The 15,931-nt window shown below is 39.6% G+C and overlaps 1 protein-coding gene across 6 annotated transcripts in view; it reads left to right on the top strand.

The window, feature by feature from the left end:
* The window catches only part of FNIP2 (folliculin interacting protein 2), a 116,682-nt gene that overhangs the window by 14,545 nt on the left and 86,206 nt on the right, over nucleotides 1-15,931 (top strand). For 2 of the 6 annotated variants that reach the window (XM_023755364.1, XM_023755371.1), the window contains exon 1: nucleotides 12,635-14,220. The exons of 1 other annotated variant lie outside the window; for it this stretch is intronic. In XM_023755364.1, the coding sequence (XP_023611132.1) occupies nucleotides 14,045-14,220 (176 nt within the window). In that variant the 5' untranslated portion in view covers nucleotides 12,635-14,044. Of the gene's footprint in view, nucleotides 1-12,634; nucleotides 14,221-15,931 lie in introns of those variants that run through there. 3 more of the 6 variants (XM_006081848.3, XM_014456356.2, XM_014456385.2) reach the window with 2 other exon arrangements.

The following is a 15,931-nucleotide window of genomic DNA, read 5'->3' as shown; positions in this document are numbered from 1 at the left end:
ATTTCAGTGCCCACTGAGTGCAGCTGTGTGCTTGTTTCCAGAGATTCCAAGAGCCCTGAGACATGATCCAGGAATTTTTAAAGTCCAGGTGTAAAAGTGGGTATAAGAGGCCTAAGCGAAGTATCAAATGAGTGACAAGGTTCTTCACTGCACAGAACACATTGTACTTTATGGTGTACACCCTCTTTGTACCATGGGAAGGACATGGAGAAAAAATCAACAAGATTGTTTACTGATTAAATTTAGAGGCAGGAGGGGAAGAGAGGAGTTGCTCCAAAGTGTTGACTAAGTGTCATGAGATGCTTTTTCTTCTACAGAGAGCTAGATTGATGTTATGCTTCCAGAATTTTCTTTATCTCTTTGTGCCTGTAATTCTTCAATTTTCAGTTCCCTTGTCATGTGATTTTCATTATTATGGCATTTGAGACTGGCGGATGTGCATACTTATGGTTTGGTAAATAGAGGTAATGATCCCTCTCGGTTCTGTTTGTGTGGGGGTTGGTTAGATAGCCAGCTTCCTCTTGACTCTCTTAAAGGTTCCACTCACACCTCTCTGGACACTTTGATTCTAGCCTCCCAAACTTTTCCACTAGCCACCGGATTAGATTTTGTGTCTTTTCTCATTAGTTGTTTTGATGGGGTTTGGAAATGAAGGAGAGGCAAATCACACATGTACACTACTACTGTAATTCTTAAGAGTTTTCTAGAGCTATGCTACTGAATTCGATAGCCACTAGCCACGTGTGGCTGGTGAACACCTTATATGTGGCTGGTCTGAATTGAGATGTTCTCTAAGTGTGAAATTCACACTGGGTTTTAAAGCCAGTATGAAAAAAAAATGAATTAGAATATTTCATTAATAATTTTTATGTTGGTTACATGTTGAAATAAGATCTTATATACAGTGATGGACAAAAGTAGGTTTACAGTTGTGAGTACATGAAACAGTTTATTATTGTATTACTAGAGGCCAGGTGCATGAAATTCGTGCATGTGCGAGGGGAGGGGGCCCCTCAGCCTGGCCTGTGCCTTCTCGAAGTCCAGGAGCCCTTGGGGGGTGTCAGACATCCTTAGTGCTGCCGCAGAGGTAGGAGAGTCTCCCGCCACCTGAGCCCAGTTTCTGGCTGAGCGGTGGTCAGTGCGAGTCATAGCAACCAGTCATTCCACTGTTCAGTCGATTTGCATATTAGCCTTTTATTATATGGGATTTTCCATATGAACAACTGTAAACTTACTTTTGCTCACCCCTATATGATGGGTTAAATAAATTATTAAAATTCATTTCACCTGTTTCTTTTTTCTTTTTAAAAATTTGAATACTAGAAAAATTTAAATTTTATATACAGAGTTCATAATATATTTCTGTTGGATAGTATTTCATTGCTCCCTTTGAGTTTCCAGGGAATACTCTGAAAATGACTACTACTAAAAACCAAATTGCTAGGTCCAGTTGTTTTTGTAATGTCACTGAAGTTCCTAGTGTACCTGAATGTAGTTCTTTTAAATAAGTAGAATACTGTCACTAATAGTAAAAAGTGTCTCTGCTAAGAAAACTTTTCCCTAAAAAGTTTGTTCTTTTTCTTTGGAAATCCTTCTGTAATAAATAAAATCAAGTCAATAGTCACAACAGTTCTACTGGATGAAATATAACTGAATCCCTTTAATAATTGATATCAAGGTTAGTGTTAGCTTGTGTTTTGGACTAATTAAACACAATCAGATTTTTAAATGTGTAATTATTTTTCAGAGAACCGTTTGAATCTATGTCACCTCTAGCCAAGGCATAATGAGGTTATGAGTGACTATTTCCAGAACTTAGGTGAACAGCTATTTGTGAGGCAGCCTTAGTAAATATGAGAGAAAAGAGGTCACTTCTAACTTAACACTTGGAGTGCGGGAAACAAGTTAAGTCGGCTCGCGTGAATTGCGCGTACTCCGCGGGAGCCGTCTTTAACTCGGTTCATATAGATTTGCGGTGGAGTGCGGGAAACGTGTAAACTCGGGCCGATTGTAACTGCGTACTACCAAATATTTGTTTGTAATCCACCCTTTTGGTGGATGGAACAAAACCAAAAGACAGAGCCATCTTGTATTTTGGCGGGAAATTCACCCGCACTCCAAGTGTTAACAACCATTTACTAAGTGCCTTCACTCTGCTCAGTGTTAGCTTAGCTACACAAGGAAAACACAAAAGAAATTAAAGATGTAGTGTCCATGCCCTCGGGAAGTTCATGATCTGGTGTAGAAGTTCTCCAGGGATATTCTAACACTCTGATGTATGTGATGAACTGCTAGGAGAGAATAATACCTTACAAAAGCAGCTAAAGCATTACAGTCTGAAAATTGTTATTACAAAATACAGGTTCGAGGTTACTGTGAATCAACACCGCTTCCCTGTGTGTTCTTTCCTGGGAATTGTGCATGGCCTGCAGCCCTTCTTCCCTACCCTGTGACCATTGCAGTGTGTAAGACACAGGTGTAGCCAAAGGGGGAAAGTTGAACGATGGCTGTTGGGGAGATTCTAGCTATAATAAACAAATAGAGAATCTTCTGAAGCATTGTATATAGAGAGTCTGTTCTGCCTTCCCATTATAGATAAATGTTGAAACTTCTTTGGAAAGGGGTCATTGTGAGGAGTTTTTACAGGTTTGCTGTCCTTGGTTTGGGTCCTAAAACAACTTAAGAGGATTTGACTTGGAGAATTAAATGAAGGGTATTTTAGGATGGGAAACTGTTGTGATTGAAGCTACATAGGATGTAGAAAAGTAATTTATCAGTGGAAGAAAGAATGCCTTATGTTAATTTGAAAGCTAATTAGTTTGTAGATATAATTTTCTAGCTGTTGCACTAATTTGTTCTAGAGTTTATTGTTCGCAAGGGACTTTGCAATGAGTAATTTAGAGGGTTTAATTGCCTGGAGCTTCCAGAGAATTGGCCATGTTTTGGGGTGGGGGGTAGGGAGTTGACTTTCTTGGATAGAATTATCATTTGCCAGATGTCACTGTGGCCAAAGTTATTTATCTTGGCTTTATGTTGTGTAAATACAATGCAGCCGACTATGAGCTGAGCAACTCAAACAGGACAGGGAGTACTTTTGGATGCGTGCATATTTAAAAAAACAACATACACCACATTTGCCTAAAGTTATACAGTTTTTCAGAGGGACTTTTACATTTTTAACACATATTTTTAACACCCAGTAAGATGGGTGGAGTAAGTATCATTATCGCCCATTTATTTGCAGCTGAGGAAATAGGCTCGGGAGAGCTGAGTGTCTTCCCCAGAGGCATGTGGCTAGTGAATGACTGGGCCAGAATAGAGATCTTCTTGCCTTCTATCCAGGGTTCTTTTCCCTTGTATGACACCCTCTCGCAGCAGAGACACTGCTGATGGTGACTGCTTGTCTGGTTGCTGGCTTGTCCTGAGTTCCTAGTACTAAGCCTTGTCATGAGGAACTGACTCAGAGAAATGAGAGTCTGCTGATTCAGAGCTGAAGATCCTTTTCCCAGCCTCTCATTTCCCTGCTTTCTCTTCTCATAAATTAATTTCTATCCACTCCCAAGCAGCTTTCTCAGTCTTTGTAGCTTAGACCTCTTAAAGCACATTAAGAATCTTTCTCACTTAATTGGCCAGTGGTAGACATATTATGGGAGAAGCTTTTAATGTTAGCTGTATTTTGGTAGTGTCACTATTGTTGCCTGTCAAACCCATACTGAAGGAGAACAGCAGAGGAGCATCTTCTGTCACCACTAACTTACCTTTTAACCTAACCTCTGTTAACTCTCATAACTTGATTCTTCTGTATACCTTGCCTTTTCCTTTGAATGGATTTGTAGCAGGCCAGGTATGAGTGGGATACTGGTAAGAAGGCTACTGCGAGAGTCTTGGCCAAATCTGGGGCTTGGACAAGGGAGGCAGCAGTGGAAGTTGCGATGTAGGCTGCCATATCTCCATGGGCAGGGGTCAAGAGGGAGCCAGGAGCGCGCCGTGCTGCAGATAAAACTTCTTCCCTTTCTTCAGCTCTCATATCACTAGTGGTGAGCAAAGAGAGGGCCTTAGTACTTTGGGTACTTCTAGTAAGAGCCTCTCCTTCCTCTCCCACCCTCCCAGTAATGACAGTCCTGTCACACCATCACCACATCTGCCCTGACACTGTCAGCACACTAATTGCGTTTTTCTTTCCTTCAGCATCCCTACACTGTGACCATTGCAGGGTTTAAGACACGGGTGTAGCCTGGGGAGAGTGGGAGCACGGAAAATGCAGTACTGCAGAGCTGTTCTTGGCACATCAAATATTTGAAAGGATGAAGTCCTAAGTCTTTAGATAGCATGTTTTAAGACAGGTTTGTAAATTATTCTGCAAATCCAATGAGATATCTTTATAAATTGTGTAAGAGTGTCAAATGCTTTTTATTTTGTTGGCTTATTTAATTAAAGAATGGATTAATAAATAACTCCCAGTAGTTCTAAAATCATCACAATGGCTATAACAGTTACAATAATAACAGCTATTGTTTGTGTGATGCCATTTACACTAAGTTGATTGAATCATTTATTCCTCTGGGATAAATAGTTGTATCCCCATGTTATAAATGTTAAAAAAAATTATAAATGCTAAACATTATGTTTTTAAGGCTGTTATACGTGTAAGAAAGAGAGGGAGAGAAAGGCCTTTTGACAACAAAACCCTTCTCAAGGAAGACTCAGAGACCAGGTGGGACATGGGACACAGGTGTGTAGTTTACCTGAATGGAGCAAGGTGCAGAGCAATGAGTAGGCTTATTGCAGAGGGTCTCACTGCTCAGCTAAGGGAGCTAAAGCTTCAGTTGTGGCTTGGGCATGTGAGTTGCTGTGTCTGAATACTGACAGCAACTTAGCATGTGACTTTGCCTGTACGCTCTGCATTGCACTTGAGTAATGTAGGCTGCATAGTTTCAAAGCATCAACAGAAAAGTTGATTGATGTTGTAGCTCTACATCCAAATGGAAGGGAGATGGAGATAGCTGAGAGTTCTCCACTGCTATTTTTTGATACATGCTTCTCACGAATTATAGTTTTGGTAGGAATAATGGCAATTTTGATGGGGAGAGTGGGAGCACCGAAAACTGGCAGTACTGCAGAGCTGTACTCGGTCAGATAGGTAGCGTGAGCAAGTGTGTTGAACAGGAATTTCTGCAACAGCTCTTCAAGGCAACTTCTACCTTACTTTGTAACTGTGTGTGCTCTGATCACATGCTTGGTAGAGAATGGGAGACCTGTGAATGATTCCAGAGATGATGGCCCCAACCCAGTAGCTCAGCTTCCAACTCCTTAAGCAGATCTGGACTATAGATACTTTTGCTAGGGTCCAAATGCTAGTGACAGCCTGGCTTGAAATCAGAGTTAAACTTTAAAAGTTGTGTAATATTTTGTCACTAATATGTTTCTAACTTGTGGAAGTCTTGAAAATAATGGTGTGCTTGTTTTTAATTTCAGTGAAACATGGGGATGGGTTGTAAAAATCATGCACAGGGAAAAGTACTGTAGACTGAGGTCTGATATTAGACCTTAAAGAATAAGTGATAAAGTTTTTTAAACCTAAATTTCTGGTTATCTAGCTGATTTCAGAAAGGGTGAATCATTACACTGACACAGAAAGATAAGCAGTGCCCCTTCTTATGGGTGGAGCCTTTACGGACCTTGACTTAGCAGGCCTGGCCTGGCTGCCTCTTTTTCTTGTTAAAGGTTAGAGATGAGATAGTTACAGCTACACTTTCATTGTAACTCTCCTCCTCAAGGCCACTGTTTCATTTATTACATTGGGGGATCTCCTGGACTCTCATCTTTCTTTTCCTTATCTCCATTGTCAGCCTGTTGGTACTTGGTTAGATAGCCTTTGAAAAGCACTTTTTCAATAAAAGTGTAATGTATGTAGCTTAATCCTCTCATTGTTATGTGTTTTGTATTGCTGCTAAGTACTAAATTAAGTATCCAAATAAAGGGAAATTGAGGAGTTTTGTTTTTAGTTAGAGATTTTAAATTAGTATATAGTTGCAGATATATACTTCTTCCGGCTTATATTAATATTAATGTTAGCAATTATGTTGCTTTGCTTTTCAGCAGAAATTGTTTTGACTCTGCACTTGATCTTAGCCAAAAGGCCGAGAAGCGATTGGTTTTGACTCTGACAATTGCCTTACAATAAAGCCTGCAGAATTGTTATAGAATAAAGAAATCAAGTGAACATTTCTGATATGGCAGCAAGGACTTTAAAAAAAAAGTAGTTTCACTCATTGTTTGTAAATAATATATACCTACTATTGAAAAGTGGAAAATAGAGAAGACTAAACGGAAAAACATTCTTTTTTCCATGTTGGGTTTTTTAAAAGTACACTTGTTACCAAAGTGCATGCATAATTCTGTTTCCTTTTTATTTAACTTTAGAACATAAGAAATTTTCTGTGTTTCACAGATATCATGTAAACATGCCACTCATTCATTTATTCTTTCAGTGACTCAGTACCCTTTCTGTGCCGGGTGCTAAATGCTGTTTTCTTCAAACTATAGGCCTATGAGAATGGAAAATAATTTGGATTATAATTAGGAACCACAGATAGATTATCCTGAATTTTCATGTAACTTTTATCTCAATATGAAAGCCAAATTATCTCCCAGGCAGTTCCTTACTTATGTCAAATCAGCAGTATTGGTTGGTTTTATTATATATTTAAGCTAGATTTGTATGGATCAAAAAATCACTCTGTGTAGGAGTTTGTCCCTTAGCTACAGTGCTGGGCTGGGCACAGTCAAGAGAAGAGGGCAGAGCAGGCATCCCGTGGGGTGGCTGCTGTGCTTGGCTCCTGCACAGCAACTGTTTACCAGAGAGCGGGGCAGGGTTCATGGCAAGGTGTCCAACAAGAGCCTTAGTCACCCACAGTGCATGTGACTGGGGCCTTGTCCTCACAGAGGACTGAATGAGTGAGAATCTAAACATTGTAGGTGGCCCAGGGTTTGAGATGTCAGAGAAAGAATTTGACTTAATTTATCAGTCAGTGATATCCAGCTGCCTCCTCTTTAACCTCTTCCCAAATCAGCCCTCAGAATGGCAGGCGCAGATGTGCACCTCCCGGCATAGCAGGTGAGGGTGAGTGGTGTGGTTGAGTCATGGGCGGGGGGGTGAGGGTGTGTGTGCCTGGACAGAAGGCTTGGCTCTGCCATTGACATTGACAAACTACATTATTTGGACCAGTTCCCTAACCTTTCTGTGCTGCATTCCCCTCATCTGTTAAAAGAAGATACTAGTGCTACCAACTTCCAGTGATTAAATGAAACACTTAGAACAATGCCTGGCATGAAGAATAAACAGTTGATCTAGTTATTATCTACTTTGTATGCCTGAGTTTGCACCTATTGCCAAATATCCCGAGTGCCGAGCTTGTCAGATGAGCTCAGAGGGCATTAGGGCAAGTATGTTATTTTCTGATTGCACACTGAACTGGCATTATGAGGCTGGGACACTACTTAGGTATTTGGAGCTCTTCATGTTCATGTTTCTGAAAACAGCCAAGTATTGACAGACTTGATCTTTTTTTTTTTTTTTAAATCCTCACCTGAGGCTATGCTTATTGATTTTAAAGAGAGGGAAGGCGGGGGGGGGGGGGGGGAGAGAAACATTGATGTGAAAGAGAACATTGATTGGTTGCCTTCTGTACACACCCCGACCAGGGATTGAACCCACAACCTAGGTATTTGCACAACCCACAGCCTTTTGGTGCATGGGATGACGCTCCAACCAACTGAACCACACCGGCCAGGGCTGATAGACTTGATTTTAATCCTGGATCTTTCTCCAAAGCCCATTTCCCTAAATCACACTGCTTTAAGAAAGCTTTCTCATCCCCTTATCTTTGTCCATTTGCTCTTTGTCCATGAGCGCTTTTTTATAAAACTCTGTATTGAACTATAATATGTGGACAGAAAAGTGTACATATTTTGCTTGCTGTATATTCATAGCACCAGTGCCTAGATCATGAAACAGTAGTTTACCAGCATCCCATAACCTTTTTGTGTTGCCTTCTGGAGATTATGCTTTGAAAACCACTGGTAGAAAGGCTATGATCAGCTGTTCATGGGTGTATGGAAAATGCATTATGGAAGAAAGGAAATTACAGTAGTCCCCCCCTTATTCATGGTTTTGCTTTCCATGGTTTCAGTTACCCGTGGTCATTGGAAGTCTCAACATATTAAATGGAAAATTCCAGAAACAATAAGTTAAATTGCGCTCTGTTCTTAGTAGCATGATGAAATCTGGTACCATCCATTCCATCCCACCTCGGAAGTGAAGCATCCTTTTGTCTGTGTCTCCAGGCTAGACACACTCCCCGACTGTTAGTCACCTAGTAGCATCTCACTTATCAGATCTCCTGTTGTGGTAGAGTAACTATTATTTTACTTAATAATGGCCCCAAAGCACAAGAAAAGTGGTACTGGCAATTCGATATGCCAAAGAGAAGCTATAAAGTGCTTTCTTTAAGTGAAAAGGGGAAAGTTCTCAACTTAATATGGGAAGAAAAAACTCATGTTTAAGTTGGTAAGATATACAGTAAGAATGAATCTTCTGTGAAATTGTGAAGAAGAAAGGAATTTGTGCTAGTTTTGCTATCACACCTCAAACTGTGAAAGTTACAGCTTCAGTGGGTGATGAATACTTAGTTAAGATGGAAAAGGCATTACATTTGTAGGTGGAAGACATGACATTGTCATGGCTCAGTGATCCTCCTCTGGAATATCATCAGGTCAGTAGCAGCCTATCGCTATCCCACAACGTCAGCGTCATTCACCTCACGTCACCTAATCACATAGGTACTGTACCATCTCACATCACAAGAAGAAAGGTGATTACAGCACAATAAGATATTGTGAGAGAGAGCACATCCACACAACTTTTATTAGAGTATATTTTTATAATTATTTTATTTTATCCCCCATAGATAAGTGGTGACTACTGTACCCCAATAAGAGGAGGGTCATCTGTGGTGGCTAAAGATCATGAACTGCCAAGGCCTCTCCTCCGTTTATTTTTCCTTTTTTCTCATTAAGGTAATGTGAATAGGCAGAGAAATATTCTTTATAGAAAGATTCATTAGATAGGGATAATTAGACTGGGCTTTTGGGGGAACTATATTAAACCTTTGTGTTTTTTTTCTCACTTCAAACCCATTTCTTTCAGTTGTGGCTTTTGAGTTAGTTTTTCATCACATACAGTGATTACTGTTATTTATCACCTGAAGAGTGTGAAGTTAAGCGAATGCAGAATTGCATGAATACTTACCTTGAAACTTTTTTTCCTTTAATTTTCCCTACTCTGAATCAGTGAGGGGAATGGATTTTTTTCTCAGATGCCAACTATTTTGGATTGGAGGTGGGTCCCTGGAACACTGCATTGGAAGGATTTGGAGGGAGTCTGGGCACAACAGGAAACATTGTTCTCATTGATTAGAGATTTTGGCCATGGGAAAAAGAGACTAGACTGGCATCTTGAGTCCCAGCTTTTTGCTTGGGATGGTCTAAATTATACTTAGGCTATTTTATAAACTTAACGTTCTTCTCTGGGACCACTCAGTACCTGGACTGTGAGATTGGAAGCAGTGCAAATACAGCTGAAAAAGTTGAACCAGTAGTCCCCCTTTCTGACACAGATCACAGGGATGCCAGCTACTTCCACACTTCTCTGATCCTCCCTTCCAACATTGGGTAAAGTTCATCTGTGTTGTGAAAGTATCTGGTGGCAGCAGCAGTTTAGTTGACATGTTGAACTGTGGGGGGAGTATGCCAGTCCAGTCACTGAGGCAGATGCGTGTCTACTTGTGTAAGGTGGCTGAGCTTTGTGAAGGAAATAGAGAACTTTACCATCAGTGGGGTTATAGATAGGGCTGATGATCAGTTTTAATGTGTATATTATTTAATATTTAAGAGCAGGGTATCCAGCATGCTAATGAGCAATAGCATAAGTACCTATATAAGAGTATAACTCCATTTGGGGAAAGAGAAGATTGTGAAAAAGGGAGATTGGATTGAGGTAGAGAACAGAATTTTGGGCACCAAAGGTCTAAACATACCTTTCTCTTAGGTATTCTATGAGCTGTTGTAATATCCCAGAAGAATGGTTGTGATGATACAATTATTATTTGTTTTTTCATTTATTGAAGAAAAGTTAAGACTCCTACTTAAATATAAGGAAATTTGGCACCATATAGTGTATAATGGTTGTGGTTTTGATTGCATCACTACTTTATTACATCTTATCAGATTTTGAACTGAAATTATGGGTTATTAAGGGGAAGAACAGGGGAAATGGCATTTTCACTTTTTAAAAGTCCTTTCTGTTAAGATAACATGAGTCACATCAATTGGAGTGAACATAAGTTTTTAAAATGTCTAAAGGAACTTTGGCTATAGTTGTGGGGGAGGGAAAAGTTTCTCCCCATTTTTATTTATAGTTTTTCTGGCTGGTCTAATAATTAAATTGACATGAGACATATTAATAGGAGAAAAGAACCAAACGTATTATGTATGTACATACATACAGGGGTTCTGTAAGAATATAGGGCTGAAGGTAAATCAGGCAATTAAGGCTTATATGCAATCTTGAGCTAAGAAGAAAGAGAAGGTAGGTAATTCACAGGTAGATGAGACACAGCAAAACATTGGGTAAACAGCCCTGGCCAGGTGGCTCAGTTGGAGCATTGTCCTGAACACCAACAGGTTGTGGGTTCTCATACCGGTCAGGGCACATACCTAGGTCGTGGGTTCGATCCCCTGTCCGTCGGGGCAGGTGCAAGAGGCAACTGATCTCTCTCTCTCTCCCCCTCTCTCTCTCTCCCTCTCTCTCCCTCCCTCCCTCCCCCACCTTCCCTCCTCCTTCCCTCCCCGAATCTCCCTCTCCTTCTCTCTAAAAATCAATAAAAACATATCCTCAGGTGAGGATTGAAAAAACACACAAAGCATTGAGTAAACAAATTCTTGTCAGCCACCCAGAAGCAGTAGGACAGAGGGGAGTCTAATAGACTTTGCTAGGTTGTTCCCTGTCTGCCACCCTTAATTCATAATATGTTAATGTGATGCTCCCTTCCTTTAAGCAGGGTTTCTATCTGAATCCTTTAAACAGTTTTTTATTCTTAAAAATAGCCAAATAACCAGCTTAAAATAATTCCCAAAACTCTTTTCCCCCACATAATAAATGAGAGAAAGAGAAAGTGTGTGTGTTTGAGCACAAACACCCTCCTGGCAGAGTTTATGTACAAAGAAGCACACTATTTGTTTGCAATCGATTCAGGTCATACTTTTAATGTAAGTAGTCAGTGGCATTAAACCAATCAGAAAGTTGTCTATTGGGCATCTCCCATGTGTAGAAGGTACAAGAGAAATGTCAAGACCCAGTTTTGATACTCAAAGAATTTATGATCTAGTTAGGATCAAAAGACATGCACACTACTCTTTTGCAAAGCAGTTGTGTGTTGTGTTGAAAGTGTGGCTTAAAAATTATAGAGGAATTCAAGAGAGAAGATGATCTTCCAGCCCAGGAAGGCTTCATGGGGAAGACGGAATTGTGACCGAGGAAGTGGTTGTCCAGTGTATGGTTCCCAGGCCAGCAGCAACAGCTTCGGGGGAACTTAGAAATGTAAATCCTCAGTTTCCACCCCAGAAGTGTTGATACAGAAACCCTGGGGAGAAGGCCAGCAATTCATGTTTATAAAGATGCTGAAGTTATAGCCTTACTCTACCAAGGAAATGGTGGCTAAAAGGTGTGCTGAGTTTCGGGAGAAACAGTGACTGGCACATAGTAAGTGTTTAGGTAAAGATGGCTGACTGAGTGAAGGAAACACACAGAAGAGGTTTCGGGTTTTCTGTGCCATTTGGTTTCTGTTTAAGGGACTTTTCCCCCAGTGCAGTTTGATCTTTATTTCATCCAAACATCCTTTGTAACCATGTTGACATTTTCCGCTCCTATGATTCTGATCATTTAAAATGTTTGCATCATCTGGATAGGGGATAAAATTTGTATTTTTATAACAATTTTGAAGCCTTTGTAAAATATAAAATATCAGAATTATTGAAAAGCTTGTGGCTAACTACTAGGTAAATGTATATGCAGAGCACGTATTTTAAAAGAGGGTTTCTTGGCATTTCATCAAGTCCTCGATAAATATCTCTTAGAGATTAAAGTTTTTAAATGAAAATTCAGTCTTATAAAATGTGGGATGTTGTTCCCCCAGTGTTTCCTCTACATATTTTATGAAATTCAGTTAGTGGCATCTTTAAAGACCCCCACCCCATCAACATTGAACTATACTTTTATTTCTCCTGTGCTTGTAGATGAGGTACATCCTAGCTGAATTGAAGATGCTGACTTGGGGCTTCACTGGTGATGGTGAAAGGCTTTACTTTCAGCCTTTGCTCAGTGAGCTGCCCCGACCTGAAGTGGAAAAGTTAGAGCATTTGCATAAGTGATCTTCTGATTCTCTGTTAAAAAGACAAAGTGATTTTAAAGACAGTTCAAGGGGGAAAAAGAAGAACCCATGATCACACTCTGGCCATACAGTTAAGCGTTAAGTTTAAAATGTGTTCTCCTTTCTGGAAAAATGAACCCATTTTCTCCTAATGTGGTTTTATCTTGGCACTATCCATTTAGCATGTTCCACAGAGCAGTCTAGTCGCTGTTGGAGGTGTGTTGTAATCTTTGTTTCTCAGAGGAGGATGTATTTAAGATCTTTTTGGGGTTTGTTATAGAAACACTGCAGGGTCACGTACATAATAAAGTCTTAAGGTAGTAGAGACCTCTACCACACTATCATGAGATTTTTCTCCCACTTGTGAAGTGAAGTACGGCTGCCATGTATAAAGATGCATTTAAAACCTTCTGAAACTAAAGACTCAGGCAAGTGTTCATCAGATATTGGGAATCTGTTAATATTTTCTTCAGCCAAAATCAAGGATGAGGAAGAGGGAAATGAATTGGGACAATCCTTTAGTTATTTATTTAGTATCAAATTTGACCTGTATTTTTAGGGGCTTATGCTTTTTACTTCCAAAAGAAAATTTATTTTTTCCTTGAACTCACAGTAGTGTAGAAAAATCATATTAATTTTATAACATTATTCTCAATTTACAGATGAAGAATGTTAGTGTCAGAAGTTAAATTTGAAATGCTTTTGTTCTTGGTTCTGGTAGTCAGGACTTTCTCAGCATAAATATGCCCAGGAATCAGGAATTCAGTGCAAGAGTTTTGAGGGTTTATGGCTTCTCACTTATTACTATATATTAGTTTACAGTATGTATTTGGTATTAAAGCAAGGATGTGTCCCTACTCTGCCAGCCCTAAACCGTCTCCTGTACATTAAGCCTTACATTTGTCTGTGTGGGTAACCATCTCTTTCACTTGCCATGGGCAGAGTTTTGCAAGGTTGCAGAGTAAAACCTGTCAGCTGACGCTTGCTCACATGAGAACCATTAAGAGGGTGATGTGGCCAATGTCAGAACAACCTTGCAGCTGAAGGCAAGCCACTGCATTTGCCCAGAGCCATATGAATAGGTCTTGTGACTGAATACTTCACTACCGCATAATCTCCAACCGAGGAGCACAGATGGAGTGGGTCAGTCCAGGCTGCTCAACCTGTTGAGGACTTTTCTTCTGCTAACAGGAGCACAAGCTTAGGAACGAAAGTAGGAAGTGGGAATTGGACTTGTCTGTTGATAATGAGTTTGCTGAGAGCATGTTTTATAACGTGATGGATGCATCTGACTTCCTAAATCATTGGTGGGCTTAATTTACGTAACAAATGAATGTTCCTTTTTTTTTTCTTTCTTAAAAAAAAACTTTCGAAAGAGGAATTTGTAGGCTGCTGCCAAGTAGCTTGTCTCACCTACTGTATAGGGAGTGCAGTGATCATTTAGAGTAGCTGGTCACTTCGGAATATCCCTCAAACAACAAAGGCTCTTCAACATTTGTGTCCAAGTCCATGTTGATAGTCAGGATAAACCGGAAGGAGGTTGAACGGCTCAGGAGATGTGTGGCGGCACAGCGAAGACCACAAACCGGCCCCCTGGCCGGCAGGATTCAGCCAGTTACGTGAGTGATGCTGTCTCTGGTGCTGGGAGGACTTGCAAGACACTTTTCTGCACAAAGATTCGAAAACGTGCCAGGGTAGGAAGGGGCACTGATCACACGGAACTCGACAGCAGGTTTGATATTTTAATTCTATTTCAAAACCTAAGCGAAATTTTAATTTAATTCACTGTGTACCAAGATGGTATTATAATGAACTATTTTAATAATGGCGCTTATCTAAAAAGAGTAACATACTTGCTATATTTTTTTAGGTTGATTATTTCATTTTAGAAGAATTCATTAATTTTATTAGAAGCTCTTAATGAAAGCATTCTTTGTAAATAATTTTATTGCCCTGTCAATGAAAAGGAAAGAAGTCCTTTGAGAATTACATTCATTCAAAAATATAATGTAGATAGATAGTAAGGAAAGCCATAAATATACTTATTGGTTGGTTTAAAATGTATTTTCAGGATATAGTTTCTGTCATATAAAAATCTTTGTCTTTCTTTAGTAGAAATTTAATAAAATGGTATATAGTCCACTCCAGTGTAAGAACCCAGTAGGTTAGAGAGTTAGGGAGAAGTGTGGAAATCATTTTATGGGTATTGGGTCACATGCTGTCCACTCAAAGAGATAAATATGTAGAGGGAAAAGGTAATGAATAATGTGGTACATTAGGAAAATACATTTGAGTGCTAGATAAGAACTTCACTTTTATACTATCTATTTTTATCTGTTTCTTATCAAGAAAGGACAGCTTAGTGAAAGGAAGGCATAATGGGTTAGCATTCATTTTATCTGGATCTTGAACCCTGTTCTGATTTCACTTGATCCCCAGCTCTGCTGCCCAAGATCCTTGTAATATTGGGTGAATCCCCCAGCTTTTGTGGGTCTCACTCTCACCTGCTAAGCTGTGTAGTTGGTTCAGATGATTTAAATAACTTTTTCCTCTTCAGAGATTTGGAGATGTAGCATCAGGACCTTTTGTATTCCCTATTTCTTTTATTCGCACAGTTCTAGATTTCCCAAATAGATATTCAGGGAAGGAGATAGCATCCCCATAAGAATATGCAGGGCCACCCCAGTTACTTAAACAAAACTTCAAGTTTTGGGTATGTACTTATATTTCTCACTTTCAGTGAACTTACTATTCTTTGGTGGATTTTAACAATTTTCATTTAAACAACACTTTAAACTTAATAAAACATGTTCATATCCACTATCTTCTTTCCCTTTTTTAATTTGTTAGATTTACTTCTCTGATGCTGAGTGTTGTATTTTTCTTTAGAATTCTCTACAGTGATGACATATACTTGTCAATTAATTGGAATTCATCTCCAGACAGAACAGTTGACTTTGTAGACCTCATCCACTTTCTGTTCCCTTTTCTACAATCTTGAAACCGTATTTATGTGCAGTATTGTATTTGGTTTCCTGAATTTAGGACTTGGGCCAGTCTCAAGGGTAGAGTGAATTATTGACAGGAGCTTGCCCTGTAAGGATCGGGCTCCAAAGTGCTCACGAGTTATCTGTTTGTCCAAGTCAGGTGGCAGTTAGGTATGACTTCCAACCCCTTCTTTGCTCTTAGGTATCTTAAATCAATGTTTTCAATTCATGGTGGGCATTAGGCAAGTGGTAGACTGACTTAAGTTATATGCAGATTTTTACTGCATCTGCATTATTCAGGGGTTAACTATAGTTTGTTTCCACCACCACCTCCTAATGATTTTCCAATTATTTAGAGTTGATGAGAAAGATTCCACAAATACAGTGGAGTCATGTTGGATACCTAGTAGTTAGCCGCAGTGTAAAACTGGCACAGTTCAGTGCAGAAAGAGACAT

Source organism: Myotis lucifugus, unplaced genomic scaffold, assembly GCF_000147115.1.
Source record: "Myotis lucifugus unplaced genomic scaffold, Myoluc2.0 scaffold_1, whole genome shotgun sequence".
Classification (NCBI taxonomy): Eukaryota; Metazoa; Chordata; class Mammalia; order Chiroptera; family Vespertilionidae; genus Myotis; species Myotis lucifugus.
This window is presented reverse-complemented; position numbering and strand designations above follow the sequence as displayed.